At 39.6% G+C, this 16,530-nt stretch overlaps 1 protein-coding gene across 1 annotated transcript in view; it reads right to left on the reverse strand.

Annotated features, from left to right (window-relative positions):
- The window catches only part of ANTXR1 (ANTXR cell adhesion molecule 1), a 230,344-nt gene that overhangs the window by 138,760 nt on the left and 75,054 nt on the right, over positions 1-16,530 (reverse strand). Inside the window, exons 9-10 of the mRNA XM_028514747.2 lie at positions 12,130-12,190; positions 269-367 (exon numbers count right to left, since the gene is read on the reverse strand). Of these exons, the coding sequence (XP_028370548.1) occupies positions 269-367; positions 12,130-12,190 (160 nt within the window). The remainder of the gene's footprint in view (positions 1-268; positions 368-12,129; positions 12,191-16,530) is intronic.

The raw sequence follows: 16,530 nt of genomic DNA on the forward strand, positions 1-16,530 counted from the left end.
AAGCTTTGCATCCCCCTCACCTATCATCACCAGCACTACCACCCAAGAGGGAGTAACTCTGTACACACAGTGGACTGGGAAGCGAGTACCCTGCTTCCTGATGAAGACCAGGTGTGGTAGGGATTTGCCATGCCCTTGCTGGAGGCCCTTCCCACAGAGAAGACCCTTCTTTGTATGGTTTCCTGTGTGTGGCTTTGTCAGAAGATGGGGCTGGGCCTTCCCTTCCCTGAGCAGGCTGAAGAGGCCCACAAACTCTGCAAGGACTTACTGAGCGTGACAGACTCGTTGATCTTGAAGCTGCAGAGGACCCTGTCCACGTTGCGAGCGTGTCGAAAGCCATTCCCTCTCACGACTACTTGAAATGATTCTGAAATGAAGAATAACAACAAGACACATTATTTGACTGTAGGTCATTAACCCTGGGTTTCCCATATTCCTTGATTTAGGGTGTTTATTAACTATTTCACCAGGTTTAAAATATTTGAAAATTAGTTCAGGTTGGAACCCAAAAGTGACCACATGGGTGTCTTTTATCAAGTATTTACTGGGTATCCACAAGGGTGACTTCTTACTTTGAATTCCTATCTTTTTGCCTTTGTTCTTGCTGTTCCTTCTACCTGCAGTGCCTTCCTCTACTTCTCTGTCATTCCAATCTATCAAGTCCCTGTAATTTTAAAAACTGTGATGTCTGCATCTGAGAACCATGGGAGAGGGAGAGGCTCTCCATTTCTTCAATCAACTCAAATACCCTCATGTCTCTTTTACATACTGGATGCCCCTAAGAGATTTCTTTAGAGCTCAAGGTACCTAACATTTCTGAAAATCACTGCCTTATGGCATTGGCATTGACAGTCTGTCCTGAACATTGTAGCATGTGATTATTACTGTCCAGTGCTGTTCTTCTGTCTTTTCTTCCACCACTAGAAAAACATTCCTCTAGGTAGAGAATTGTTTGATGTTGCTTTGGCCCTCATGTCCCTTCTGGGCACACAGTACTAATACCTTGTGTTATATAGCAGTGATTGTAGTTAGCAAAAAATTAGTCTTGCTTGTCGGTGAGCAGTTGTCAAGCATTACCTGTCTGAATTGATGTTGGCCCCTTGCTGTAGTTAGTAGTCACTTCTCTCCAAATAGAGCAGGGAATACATATCACAGGTCTCTAGCCCTGCATGTTAATTTCACATTGGCATAGTGCACATGGAATTACTTCATTGTAATAAAATCCTCATGAAGTAAAAATAATAATCTTAGCAAGATCATTAGCAATAAATAGCATTAAATTGCTAAGATCATTAGCATTAAATAGTCTTAGCAAGCGAAAAAACTAGCCCCTGTTAATTAGTTAGTTAAATGTTTAGAAGCATTTGCTTAAGTTTGATGGTGGCTAATAGTCAATGTTCCACTTTCTTTTTTGTCATTTTATGCGTATAAAAATCAGGGCCTGGGGTAATGCTGCATGGTATATTAAAAAAGAAATTGACTAAAAGTCACAGGAAAAAAATGCGATACTTGTGAAACTAGATCTTAAACTGGAAATTGCTGTCCAAGTAGAGATTTTTGTTGGAGGAAGAATGGAATTAGAATTAGCTTATGAGACTCTTCCAAACTTTAAAAAAGTGTCATGAATGTATGTCACTTTAATTCCCAGGAATTGATTTAGAGATCATGTTTACCAAGAGAATAGTAACTGATGTTAGTTGCTCCCTCATTATGTGCCAGGCCCTGTGCTCAGCATCGTATGTGCCTGATGTCATTTTAACCTCCTCACAGCCCAGGGAGGTACAAATGAGAACACTGGGGTTGGTGAGGTTACATAATCTGTCCACACCTAGTCGCTGTCAGAATCAGACTGTAATCAGGGCCATCCAGCATCAAACTGCAGGCCCTCAGAACTCCGCCACTATGCTGTTTACTGTTATGCTAAAATGGATCCCCATTGTCTCGTGACATATGACTAATTTAGACACTGATGCTGTGATTTTTTTTAAGCCTACTTTATTTTTATTTCAGGCAGGCCTGCCCATTTTGTAGAAAAGTGGATCTGGCCTGAATGGAAAGCAAGAAATCACCAAAGTAAAAGAACCCAGAGGCACTGCATGTGCCACAAAGAATACGAATTCAAACAAAATGCTTTTTACAAGTATAATGACAACCATAACAATAAGGAACTTGAGAGTCTGACATTTTAAGTAACTTGCCCAAGGTCATGGAATTAGTAAGCAGCAAAAACTGGGACTTGTATCCAAGTGTTCACTGTCTTAGTATTAAACTATATTAATTAAAGTCGTGGGCACATGGTTTCAGGACCACATGTCCTATGAATATTAAGTTTTTATATGTGCATGTTAGTGCATATACACAATTGCAAAGTTTACAGGGATGGACTTAACAGTTTTCTTTCTTCAGAGGTCTGCCTGGTATGTGACTGATGATGCACTTGGTTCAACAACACTGTGGAAGATTCTTTTTGTATTTTATTTACTCAAAATAAACCTATAGAAACCTATTTCTGGTTTTAGTTTGAATGCTAGGCTTCCAGAAATCTGCCATTGAACACTTTTGTTGATTGAAAATGTTTTCTGCCTCACTTCTATGCCTACTTCTCTCGTTTCCTCCAAGATCAGCAGACAGAGAGAAGACTGGAAATGCAGTCTTCATGCCGAGGTCTCTTCCCTAACAACATGTTCTAGCATTACCAGTTCAGCTGCTGAGTCCTCTATAAAAGAGGCTGCCCACATGTCTCTTTGGCCCGGCCTCACGGTGTTTAGGAAGAAAGACAGCAGGAATCCATGACGTGTCAATGGTGGAAACCCAACTCTTTAACCCCCCCAGGCCTGAGAAGAAGATGGAGGCAGTGATGCTGCAGGAAACACAGAAGGAGGGAAGCAGGGGCAGATTCTGTGTTAGTGCGCACATGTGGTTTCCAGAAGAGCCCAAACTTCTGACTCAGCAGCCTGACCAGAATGTCAGCTCCTCACACATGCAAGTTATGTAACAAAACCCTGTCAAATGAATGTGCCAGCAAGTGAGAACCAGGACACTCCAGAACTAGGACATAGTGATTTAACTCCATTTATCCACAAAGCCCTAAACCTGCCCTTCAAAATATGTACAGCGAAGTGTTTTTAGGCAGTTTGTACATTGGATTACAGCTCTTTCTGCCTAGGGCTTGCAGGGCTTTAGGAAATAATTTCTACTAGAAAACGATCTTTGATCTTTTAAGGTACATATTTTTTAAGGTACAGTATTTTTAAAACAGATGTTTATTATGATTCTTTTGTCACTCTTATTCTCAATTATAACTTAAGCTTCCTGATGGTAGAGGTCATCATTTCTGCTTCCTCAGAAGTTTGACTTTATCTAACTCAGGGCTGAGTCAGTCTCAGTATAAGCTTATTGAATGAATAAATAAATGGCACCTTGGCTTAGAAAGTGAATGAAGGTGAATGACTAGGTGGTCATTTATTCAGGTGCCGGTCAGGTCTAATCTTGTTTATTTCCTGGGGATTAATAAGGTCAATGAATGAAAAGATGTTCAACATCATTAGTTGTTAGGGGTGTGCAAGTAAAAACCACAGCGCAAAATCAATCTATATTCACTAGAATGGCTATAAAAAAAGAGATGGACAACAACAAGTGCTGGTGAAGAAACTAGAACCCTCATACACTGCTGAGTATGTGCTTTATAAAATAGTTTGGTATTTCCTCAAAAAGTTAAGTAGAATTATCTTATGTCCAGAAATTCCATTCCTAGGTATATATCAAGAGAATTAAAAATGTAGGTCTACATGAGAACTTGTACATGTATGTTCATAGTAGCATTATTCATAATAGCAAAAAATGGAAATCCATCAACTGATAACTATGGTATTATTACAAGGGAATATTATTCACACATAAAGTTCTGACACATGTTAAGGCATGGATAAATCTTAAAAACATTATGCTAAATGGAAGAAGGCAGACACAAAAGGCCATATATAGTATTATTTCATTTATATTAAAACTCTACATTAACAAATCCAGAGACAGAAAATAGATTGGCTATTTCCAGGGCTGGAGGTAAGGGAAAACAGAGATGACTATTATGGGTTTCTTTTTGGAGTAAGGAAAATATCCAGGAATTAGACAGTGGTTATGGCTGTGCATCTTTGTGAATATATTAAAAAACCAGTGAACTGCTCTTTTCTTCCCTTCATTAAATGTTTTTGACTTCTGGCCAAGAAGGAAGCATAGTTAGATACACTGTGCCTCCTCGCACAACCAAAAGAAGGACAACAACAAGTTTAAAAACTAAAAACAACAAGAACTGCCAGAAAATAGAACTGTATGGAAGTCTGACAACCAAGGAGTTAATCTAGACTGGTAGGAAGGGCAGAGGCAGTCAGCCAGGGTGGAGAGGCCTCAAGGCAAGGCGGTGGCTGGCAGAGTATGTGGTCCTACATTTGCGTGTGGATAAACCAGAAGGAGTATGGGGAGTAAGACAGACCATGCAACCTAGGGTTCCAGTGTGGGGAAATAAGCCTCAAAACCTCTGACTGAAAAAACCTGTGGGGTTTGAGGTAGTGGGAAAACTCCCAGCCTTTCAGGAGAGTTCATAGGAGAGATCCACAGGGTCCTAGAATGTACACAGACCCACCCACCTGGGAATCAGCACCAGAAGGACTCAATTTGCTTGTGGGTAGCGGAGGAAGTGACTGAAAGCTGGCCCAGAGCTAAGCAAGCAGCACTGTTCCTTCTTTGACTGTCCCCTCCCCACCCCACATAAGTACCACAAAGCAGTGACCTGGGTTGCCCTGCCCTGGTGAATATCTAAGGCTTCACCCCTTACTATGTAAAAGGCTTACAATGACAAAAAATATGGCCCAAATGAAAGAACAGATCAAAGCTCTAGAAAAAGTACAACTAAGTGACAAAGAGATAGCCAACCTATCAGATGCACAGTTCAAAACACTGGTAATTAGGATGCTCACAGAAATGGTTGAGTATGGTCGCGAAATAGAGGAAAAAATGAAGGCTATGAAAAGTGAAATAAAGGAAAATGCACAGGGAACCAACAGTGATGGGAAGGAAACTGGGACTCAAATCAATGATTTTGAAACAGAAAGAAGAAAATAGACATTCAACCAGAACAGAACAAAGAAACAAGAATTCAGAAACATGAGGAGAGGCTTAAGAACCTCCAGGACAACTTTAAATGTTCCAACATCTGAATCATATGGGTGCCAGAAGGAGAAAAGGAAGAGCAAGAAATGGAAAGCTTATTTGAAAACATAATGAAGGAGAACTTCCCCAATCTGGCAAAGGAAATAGACTTCCAGGAAGTCCAGGAAGCTTGAAGAGTCCCAAAGAAGTTGGACCCAAGGAAGCACACACCAAGGCACATCATCATTACATTACCCAAGATTCAAGAGAAGGAGAGAATCTTAAAAGCAGCAAGAGGAACAGAGACAGTTACCTACAAAGGAGTTCCCATAAGACTAGCAGCTGATTTTTCAAAAGAAACCTTGCAGGCAAGAAGGAGCTGGCAAGAAGTGTTCACAGCTGTGAAAGGCAAGGACCTACATCCAAGATTACTCTATCCAGCAAAGCTTTCATTTAGAATGGAAGGGCAGATAAAGTGCTTCCCAGATAAGGTCAAGTTAAAGGAGTTCATCATCACCAAGCCCTTATTATATGAAATGTTAAGGGAACTTATCTAAGAAAAGGAAGATGATCAAAAATATGAATAGTAAAATGACAACAAACTGACAACTATCAACAACCAAACCTAAAACAAAAACAAAAACTAAGCAAACAACTAGAGCAAGAACAGTATCACAGAAATGGAGATTACATAGAGGGTTATCAGCAGGGGGGTGGAAGGAGAATGGGGGAAAATGTACAGGGAATAAGAAGCATAATTGGTAGGTACAAAATAGACAGGGGAGGTTAAGAATAGTACAGGAAATGTGGAACCCAAAGAAGTTATATGTACAACCCATGGACATGAACTAAGTAGTGGGGGATGCCGGTAGGACAGGGGGTGCAGGGTGGAGGGTAATAAAGGGGGGGAAATGAGACAACTGTAATAGCATAATCACTAAAATGATTTAAAAGAAAAAATAACATTTTTATTGTATGTTTTCTGTTACCATTTATCCCTCTATACCCTTTTCCACCTCCACCAACCCCCTCCATGTCCATGAGTCCTTTCTCTTTTCTTTTTTAACAGTGAATTTTATGGTATATGAATTTTAGCTCAATTTAAAAAAGAGAAAAATTAAGGTCAGTGAATAGTTTGATAAACCTTTTCCATTCTGTTCCTTCTTTTGTATCTTTTTCTTTTATTTCTTTTGAAATGAGGAACCCATAATTTTGAAATGACTTTAATAAAGACTATCATTCATTGTATCTGAAAATGAGACCTCTCTATAATCTCCATTTTTCTCTCTCCCAAGACTTTCCTGCAAAATTATTATTACTGATATTTCATCTTATGAGTAAGTTTGAATTTGATGTCTTAATATATGTTTAATGAAACAAAATATAATATGGTGACTAATATACATTAAGTGCTCTCTGATGCTTAAATTATTCTAGAACTTTTAAAATTTTAGAGTTATTTATTTATAACATCTTTAGTAAGGTATAATTGACACAAAATAACTTGCATATCAAGGATATAACTTGACAAGCTTTAACATATGTATGTAATCATGCGACAATAGCACAATCGAAATAGTGACGACATCCGTCACCCTCAAAAGCTGCCTTGTGCCCTTTGTAATCTCTCCCACCTGCCCCTCCCAACACCACTCCCAAAAGTTAGTAACTTTTTGTCTAACTTCCTTTACTTAGCATAATTATTTTAAGACTTATTCGTAGTTATTTTGATGTTGTGCACAATGTATTCCTATTTATTGCTGTGTATTGTTCATTATTTGGATAAAACACAATTTGTTTATCCATTTGCCTGTTGATGAACATTTGAGTTGTTTATAGTTTTGGCTATTGAAATAGAGTTGTTATAGACATTGTATGCAAGTATTTGTCTGGATGTAGATTTCCTTTTCTCTTGGGTAAATACCTAGGGCTAGAATGGCTAAATCACATGGCAGGTACGTATTTGATTTTTTAAAAAACTGTCTAAACTCTTTTCCAATGTGATTTTGTCATTTTACATTCTCACCAACAGTGTATGAGAATCCCTCCTTCAAACAGAAACCTCTGTAGATGAAAAAGGAAGACAGAGCAGAGAGTTAAACAAGCCATCTAGAGAGGAGCTGAAGGGCCAGGCATGAGTGCTTTGAAAAACAATGAAGAGGGAAAGAAATGAAACCACTATTTGATGTTGCTTAAACGTGTCTGTTTTTAAGCATCTAATTTCCAAATGGTAAACATGAAGCCTAAGACTCCCTTCCTTTTCTGCTACCTCACCCAGTTTCATTACAAACAGCGGGGAAGGACACAGCAGGAATAATACAACTGCTTCTGAAATGACAATGTGAGGAGCTAATTATAACCTCCTTCCACTTCTGGAGTACAAAAGCTTCAAATGTGGAGCAGTTGGCAGGTTGCACACTTAATTCCAATTAGTTCCTTCCTGCACTACTTGCTCACATAGCACACTGTGCACTGTTCAAGTTTATGGCCAAGTAAGTGGGGCCCGGGGAAAACTGGCTTAAGCAAAAGGGTGCATTTCCTAGAGAGGAGCTAAATTAGGCAGGGCCAGTCCAACAATGCGTCAATTCTCCTAATTATATAGAAACTAATGTACAGAAATATTTAATTAGGAACTTTCAAAAAGTGTCTGTATTGGCAGGGAAGCAGAATTATTTAAATGCAGGTAATGTTAAAAAGGTGCTATAAAGGCTCTCCACACAGCAGGTGACTTCCTACATGTTTTAGAACAGGGACTGTAAATCCAGTGACAGAAGCACAACACCAAATGACAACCATATGCATGGCCTGAGTATTAGGTGACAGTAAGGAGTGGTGAGGGTTATAGTGAACAGAAAAGAGTACATGCTTCTTTTAAAGTTACTTAATCTCTAATAATTATCTTATAATAAATACAGGTCCAGTGTTGTCAGATCTGATTTTTCAAAACAGGTTTTTTAGATAAAATCAAATTTTAAATGTTAGCAATAAATTTAAAGTTTCTTAAAAAAACACAGTGTGGATCAAAAAGAACACATGTGCAGACCAGTCAGGGTTTGTAGGCCGCCAGTTTAAAACCCCTGTCAGGGGTTTCTAGATCACCTCTTCTCCTATGGCCGTGCCTTTGTCAATACCATTCTTAAAATATGGGACTTATTATATGGGGTTGAACCTGGAACAGTAGGACATGGAATTAGCTCTCTTGATCTGGACACTGGATGGCTACTGAACCACCCAAACACTACATCAGCTTTTATTTTTGTTAGAAGCGAACTTGTCAGATATCAAGATAGCTATGATTCTCCTTGTTCCCCCCACCCCCCACGTTGATTAAGTCAGGTTTCCCTAAATCTGCCTCTAAGTGAAACTGGCTATTTGAACCCAAGGCCATTTTATATATTCTCCATTAGATTTTACCCTATTATTTTCAGCTCAACATATAAAGATCTGTGTTGGATCTCAGTGTTGTTGTCCACCCAGTACACTCTCTCTCTGCCTCTCTTAGAGCTCAGTTTGCTGTAGAACCATGGCTGGCTGTTGTTGAGTTGTTGGTGAAAGCCAGCTGAGATCATTGTCTTGGAGGAATGCAACTGTCGGCCTGAGAGTCCTGAGCAGACAGGCCTGGTGGGGCTCCACAGCAGCTGCTCTGGAGGCCAGGAGGGGATGTTATGTGTGTGTGTGTTTTTTAACATTAGTGAAAAAAGATTTTATTTATTTATTTTTAGACAGAGAGGAAGGGAGGGAGAAAGAGAGGAAGAGAAACATCAATGTGCAGTTGCCTCTTGGGTGCCCTGAACTGGGTACCTGGCCTGCAACCCAGGCATGTGCCCTGACTGGAAATCGAACCAGCAACTCTTTGGTTCTCAGGCTGGTGCTCAATCCACTGAGCCACACCAGTCAGGGCAGGAAGGGAAGTTTTTACAGAGAGTGAGGGGAGAGGGCTGAGAGATAAGGCTTTTGATGAAAGCAAATTCTACCACCCACCCACATCTGTCTAAGGCTTAGTATCTCCATTATACTTGGAAATATAAACAACCCATTAATTCCTTGTTCACTTTCTCTTCTAGCACACGAATAATTAATAATTTTGCAGGTACTCTGAACTCCATCAATATTCTCCCCATTTTTTTCAGTAGAGACATGTATAGCATGTTTTTCTCATGTAGGTAGAACGCCATCAACATTAAGATTCTCACATTAGCTTTTAATCCTCATTGAGATGACACTGATGATAATAATATCACCCGGTTTTGTGTAACAGTTTGTGCTTTTCAAAGCACTTTCATGTAAATCTCTGAGTCCTGGCTGTAGCCTAAAGAAATCCCATAGGGGGTGTTCCTAGGTCCACTTGACAGGAGTTCACAGTCATGGACAATAAAAGAGGCTCCAGTGCCGCATGAATGCCATGCTTCCAGAGAATGACCAGCAATAGGCCCTGAGAGAAATCCATGGAAGAATTGTTGGTGTAAGGATTTCTTTTGGAAGTTTCATTTCCTTCTTAGTAAACTTATTCTCAGATCAGCATGTTTTAGCTATTTTGATTCTAATTCAAGAAAGATGAGAACTTGGCTCTTCAAAACCTACGGTTAGCTCCCATCACAGTGTCCTGTATTAATTTCTTCTTTATGAGAAATAAAGGAAATCGAACTGGGTAGTTGACTCTGACATAGGAGACGATTGTTTATTTTAAAATATGTCATATTGCGCCTAAGCCAGAGATTTAAAAATTATTTAAAGTAAGGTTCCTCAGACTAGATTTGCCAGAGATTTGTCTATTTTATTAATTCTACCAAAGAAAGAGCACTTGGAAAAAAATCAATTAAATTGCTTTAACTTGTTTAAATTTATGAATGCATTTTAATATTTTTCTTGTATTTTCTGTGGCTTTTAGAAATATCTTTTTCATTTTCTGTTCCATTTAATAAGAAATATATTAAAATCTATGAATTTCCTAGGATTAGATCTTGTGGACCCTGATATTTCTGTGCCATATTCATTTTATATGTGTGGCCTTTTTTATTGCCTCAAATACCTCAATGGTATGTAAAGGAGATTTTGGTTTGCTAACCTTTGATTTAAGAATTATTTAGGAAGATACTTTTCTATTGTCCAAGTTGGAATTCTGTTTTAACTTTGTTCTTGTTCTTTCTGTCTTTGCCTATTAATTTCTAATTTTTCTTCATTTTAATTAGTTCAAAAGAATGGTAATTTCTTACGGTGACATGAGAGGAGTTAATAAGAGTCAAATGGGCAACAATTAGTGCAGTGTTTGTTGAAGGAATGTATGAATCAAGACATTCAGTCAACACTGATCGACTCCTGTTGAGTGCCAAGCACTCTGTTAGGAAGTGGAGAGAAACAGGAGGGGACTGGATCATGCTAGTGAATTAAGTGAAGTGTATCCATTATCTTTAGACTCGGATTCACTACAAGGTTGGAACACACCCAGTAGGCTTGGTGAACCACAAGTCAAGTCTGGGTTTCCCTCGTGAATGGGATAATTGTACAATTAAGAAACTCTCCTGTTTTCCAATTATTTTAAATGACACAACTATAAAAGTTGTGGAGGTGGGTTTTCTTGCAGCTAATGAGCCCTGGCTGAGGCTCCTCACTGCACGGACTCCTTACAAAGCTCTGGCACTGGGCTCATGTGGTCCTATTCTTTTGTCAAATTTGCAAAGGTAAGATTTTTAAATTCTTTTTCTTGAAGAGCTTCTCTTCGATCTGTTCCGCGGCAACAGCAACTGTCCCTGCCGTCTGTCCTAATAGGTAGCAATTTATTTAGAAGTCAGGAGATAATCTTTGTTGATTGCTTTTCCTTGGGAAGTGTACACATATCTGTGAATAGTCACCAAATATTACAACTTTATATATTTACATATATACTTAATGTGCCATTGGTGGCAAATATTATTCAGTGCCCCTAATTCCTTGAAAATCTTTCAGCTATTCTAAAATACAGCCAACAAACTAGATGGAATCTTTAAGGAATTGCTTCATTTATACCAATAATATTTGCCCTAAGATATAAACATGTACAGTGTTTGAAAAAGCCTGCAAGTTCTTCTCCAATGCTTGTAAGATTGTATAATATATTTTCTGTGATAAATCAATAACTGGCACTTGGTGTTTTGGAGAGTAGAAAGGTGATGTTAACAGTGACCTCTCAGTGGTGACAGACTCAAGTTCCCAAAGCACAGGCACAGAGAGATTTTATCTTTTTGTAGCTCCAGCACCCAGGACAGTGCCTGGCATTCAGTAGGTGCTTAACAATATTTTTTAAATAAACAAGAGTGATGGGAAAGCTAATAGGAATTATAGAAAAGAGCCAGAGGGCTGGAGTTTCAGGCAGTCTGTTACAATACAAAACAATAATAAGACCCTTGACTGGGATCAGTTAGAGAAAATACTGCCGGAAAAGGGTGATTCTTAGAATAAGTAGAGACTTCCTCTACAGTGGACAAATTATAATGGCACTTTACTAGGACAATTGGAGTTGACAAAAACTATTTTGTGAGGACTGGTAGATTGAGCAATTAATTAAGATCAATATATTAATTATGGAGAGAGGCCAGCACCGATTAAGTGGTTAAGTGTATCGACACCCTCCAAGGGGGGCCTGCGAGCACTGTGAGCATCTGGTGCCTGCAGGGCTGCCGTGAGCGTGAAGGGTTAGACTCTGCTTCTGTCCATTGCAGGTGGTGGTGGTCATGCGTCGGAATCCAGTATTTCTGCAACACTCGCACAATTAATCCCAGGAAAAGAGTTTGGATGGGCGTTTTCAAAGTTTCAAACAGCTGACATGTTGCTTTTTTCTCCCCCTCCCCCAACAGCAAATGTACTTAGCAATTTCTACTCCTCTCTCCACCCTTGCCACTTCCTGCCTTAACTCCCCCTCTTTCCCACCAATGAAGTCAACATGTGATTTGAGCTCAAATTATCTCAAACTAATTGTATGAGAGCAATTAGCACTTAATTTCAACCTACCTCCTGCACATATGGTGGATGGTTCTGCTGCTAGAATTTCAATGCAGGACTTCTTCAAAATCTAAAAGGAAAGGAAATAAAGTCAAAAAAGCACAGCTTATTTTGTCAAAATAAAGGTTTCCTTTTAGTGACCAAGATAGGAACATTCAAAGACATTATGCTGCAGTCGGTGGGGAGTACTTTACTAGTGTCTTTAATGTCAAATATTCAATGAGCCAGCATTGTATTAGATGCTGCTGGGTGTCCCCAAAGCCATAAGAATTACTCATTCCTTTGTTCTTTCGGCAGATATTTATTGAGTCTATGATATGCCATACCTAGCTATGGGGAGTTTTAACCTCTTGTTGGGGAAAAAGGACTTACATCTGAAGAGATAAATAACAATGGCCGATCATATGCAGTAGGTACCAGAGCGAAGGAGCAGAGAGAAGGCCATGAAGTTCATGGTGGAGGCCACTGAGGTCTGGTATGTTGGGACAGACTTCACCAAACAGGTGGGTGCTGAGGGTAGGACTCTGTCAGGTGGAGTGTAGTGAGTTAGAGGAAGACTGGGCTCCAGACAGGGAATGGCATGAGCAAAGGTGAGAAAGTAGAAATGCATAAATCTTCTTAGCTGGAACAAAAAGAGCTTGAAAAGTAGGAAAAAAAAGAGGGATACCAGATAAAGCGGGAGAGGAGGATGGAGATGGCCCACCCTCTAGAGGATGGTTTTCAGGTTACTGTACTCTGTTCACTTTTTGTTAGAAGAGTCTGGAAAGAAGTTGTGGGGGAGGGTTTTGAAGGCTGTGTTGTTGTGCTCACTCTTCAGGGGGACCCTCCATGCCTTACTTAAGTGGAAACGTAGTCTTCCCCCAAGTGAGTCTTGTAGGGTTGGGTGGAGTGTGTGGGGAACCCTGTAACTTCTTAGGGACTCAATAAAGAAGGCTTCTTCTGGCCAAAGCAGAGTTTCTAACTGGTAGGGTGTAAGCTTCTCTCCACCATTTGTAAATCCTGTCTCTTATTTAATTTTGATTATGAAATTTCAACCATGCATTTGAAGTAAGTATAGGACAATTCACCAAGTAAATGCAGTACCTTTATTTGGGCCTTAATTTTGAAATTAAGAAGGTGCAGTGAGCTGAGGGAAACCATTTTTCTATTTATGAAAGGGGCATTTGTTAGAGGAATTGATAGTGAAATTATAAAACTTAATGTCAGTAAAAGAAAAATCATCATTTTGCATTGGGAAACACTTGTGTTGATGTATTTATCTATATATGCTACTTTGTTCAAGCTTAAGTAATACATATACCATGAGTTACAATAGAATAAAAGATATAATAAATTACAAAAGGGGAGGAAATAGATTAAAGGGAAAATAAGGGAAGCTGAAATAAGGAGTGTGAACATCATATAAAAAATATATTGTGAGGAGTTTATTTTCTTGCTAGGAGGGGCTTATGGATTCAGTTTTAAGCTTTCTAGTAGCAAATGAGGACAGGCAATATTTATGAGAATCTCAATCTGTAGAATAAAAACAAGACAACTTCTCAGAAGAGATAATATTTACCCATTCCAGACAGAAATCGGGGTGTCCTCATAGAGAAGCATTGTGAAAGGAAATGAACATACTTCAGAAAATCTTTATCTGATGTGTAGATGACAAGACATTAAAACGTAGTCATTGAAACAAGTTCCCTCACAACCATGCATTGTAACGCTATACACCTGAAAGTCATATAAGGCAGTATTTCTTTTTTTGACAGTTCTAAAATTCAGATTTCCCTGACAGTCCTTCCCACTCTTACACAATTTAAAGGCATTTTCATACTTCGATCTTGCTATTTGTTTTCAGGTCCCCCCTGATTTCACAGCAGGAAGCAACATGTGTCTTTCTGTCAGCTTTTGCCTTCTTTCCTTGACCTCTGGCTTAGCTAGCCACCTGTCATTCTGACTCAGGATCAGGGACCCCAAGCACAGATCCTGGGCATCCATCGTCCCCTCCCCCTGGCTTCTCCCTCCTCCCCTTCCCTAGGGTTGGTCCAGTCCTTCAGGTCTCTTATGTAGGCAGCCATGTCCTAGGATTGATTGGGGCTTACCAAGGTCTTGATGCACAATGATTCATACACCAGGTGACAACTGTCTGACTTCAACTGTGATGACTGTTCACCCCCTCCCCCCAAGTTTGCTGTCACTGGGCTCTTCCCACCTGAAGGGCCGGCTCAGGCAGTGGTTGCCATGACTGAGGGAGGTAACCACCCCGTTTAACATTTCCTCAGGCCAGGCTTCAAACAGGCCACATTGGAAGAAAGAGAATTCACCCATATGGAGTAACTTATTAAATAGTGGCATTAGAACAACCATGAAGCTATTTTTTGATGTTTTAAACAAAATTCCTAAGGCATTTGGCATCCCTTAATAAATCATTCTATCATCCACAACAAAAGATTTCAAAAACAGTTTAAGAATAAAAGTTGAGCTATTGGAGCTATTCTGTCCCCATCCCCAACTCCACCAAAACACATAAACGAAATATTTTCATCCATGTAAGTTCTTGACTTTGAACCAATCTTTTTGAATCAACTCTAATACTTAACCAGGGGTCAGTAAAGGAAACGCCCGAGAATCTTTGGCCACAAAGGCACACTGAGCAGGGTTTGTCATAATAAACACACGCTGTATTCTTCTCTCAAAGTGTCTGCAATTAGCTGATAAATCTAAGGAGTGTATGAAGGGCCAAAAAATGTCAGCCAAGCGCTGTGCTTCAATCCAGTAAAAACACAACTTTCCCAATCTTAACTTAAAACATCTGGAAGAGATGCATTGCAGCCAATAGAGTATAATTTATCAGTGAGGGGGATGGGCGGGATTTGTCTGGGACTTCTATTAGTTTGAAATGTCTGGTTTCAAAAGGTAGGAAGTCACAATGGCACTGGGTGGACTTGGGGGGTTCCTTTGGTTATTAGCAGCCCAGACTGTGCAGTAATCAGTCTGCCTGAACTTCCCCAGACAGTAGATGGGCTTAGGGACTGGATACGAGATGGAGGTGGGGAGGTGAAGGATCTGCACTGGGGAACTGCTGAAGTGAAATCACTAGATGGAGTGGAAGGGACTTGCACAGAGGGTGATGCCAGACCTGAGACTATAGCTGGCCTGTAATGATTAAGACCACCAGTTACCTCAAATATTATCTAATGTGAGGAGTTGGTTCCAGTCCTGGACTTATACCCAGCTGACCTGTAGTCCTTGACAAATCCTTTAGCTTTTCTGAACTCCAATTTTGAGGAGTAGTTTAACATACCAAGTAATGGCTTGGAATCTGGAATCAAATTGCCTGGGACAGCTCACTCATGAGCTGTGTGACCTTGGGCAAGTAGCATAACCTCTGAGTCTCTGGTTCCTCAATTGTAAAGTGGGGTAAGTAGAGCACCTAATGCATAGGGCTATGGAGCTGGGAAGACTGAATGAGTTAACATAGACAAAACCTAGAGCACAGTGCCTGGAATTTCGTAAGTCAGTCCTCAACTAATGGTAGCTATTATTAGTAAGAACTTGGGCTCTGGAGACAGATTTGGGCTCTGAATAAATTTATGTCCAAATCCAAACTGCACCCCTTACTGGCCACGTAGACTTGGACAAGTTATTAAAATCCTGAACCTCAGTTTCATCTTCTATAAAATAGGGATAAGGACAACAATGACCCAAAAGGGCTGTACGTTGACAAAATAAATAAGAGACATGAATATAGAGATATTTAGTTTTCAAGTCAATTGGATTTGGGTGGCAAAATTTGTATCGTATTGGAGGGTAAAGAGTGAGATTCAAGGAAATCTGACAAGGTGTTTGTTTATGGACAGAAAAAACAGATGTGATTGGTCAATAGATGGTTATTAACAACTCCTGGGCCACCAGACAGGATGTGCCCTTCGTGAAAAATTTCGCCAAGAAATGTGTTCAGAACATCCTTAGTCCTAAAGCACTTAGGGGAACAGCTGACCTGCAAAAGTAGGTTTACAGTTGTAATTATATGAAACACAATTTATTTTTGTATGATCATTCATTAATTATTGTACTAGTTTCCATATGAACAAGTGTAAACCTACTTTTGCCCACCCCTGTATATTCAGTCCTCAACCCATGGCAGCTGTTACTGTAACTTTTGTTGTTACTGTTGCTACTGCAATTCCTGTTGGGCCAAGATAGCAGCTATGTATGCTTCTGTCCCATCACCCACCACTGGCCTCGAGCTTAATTGTTGAAAAAAATAGTAAAGATGGCTAATATTTTCCTGCCACATTTTTTAAAGATTTGAAAAGGAAGACCTTATGTTGATGTTCTACTTTGGGTGAACCTGAATTCAGTAAAAGCTGAGTGAATAGCAAAAAAAAAAAAAAAAGAAAGAAAAAAGAAAAGGAAGACCTA

Source organism: Phyllostomus discolor, chromosome 6 (genome assembly GCF_004126475.2).
Source record: "Phyllostomus discolor isolate MPI-MPIP mPhyDis1 chromosome 6, mPhyDis1.pri.v3, whole genome shotgun sequence".
Classification (NCBI taxonomy): domain Eukaryota; kingdom Metazoa; phylum Chordata; class Mammalia; order Chiroptera; family Phyllostomidae; genus Phyllostomus; species Phyllostomus discolor.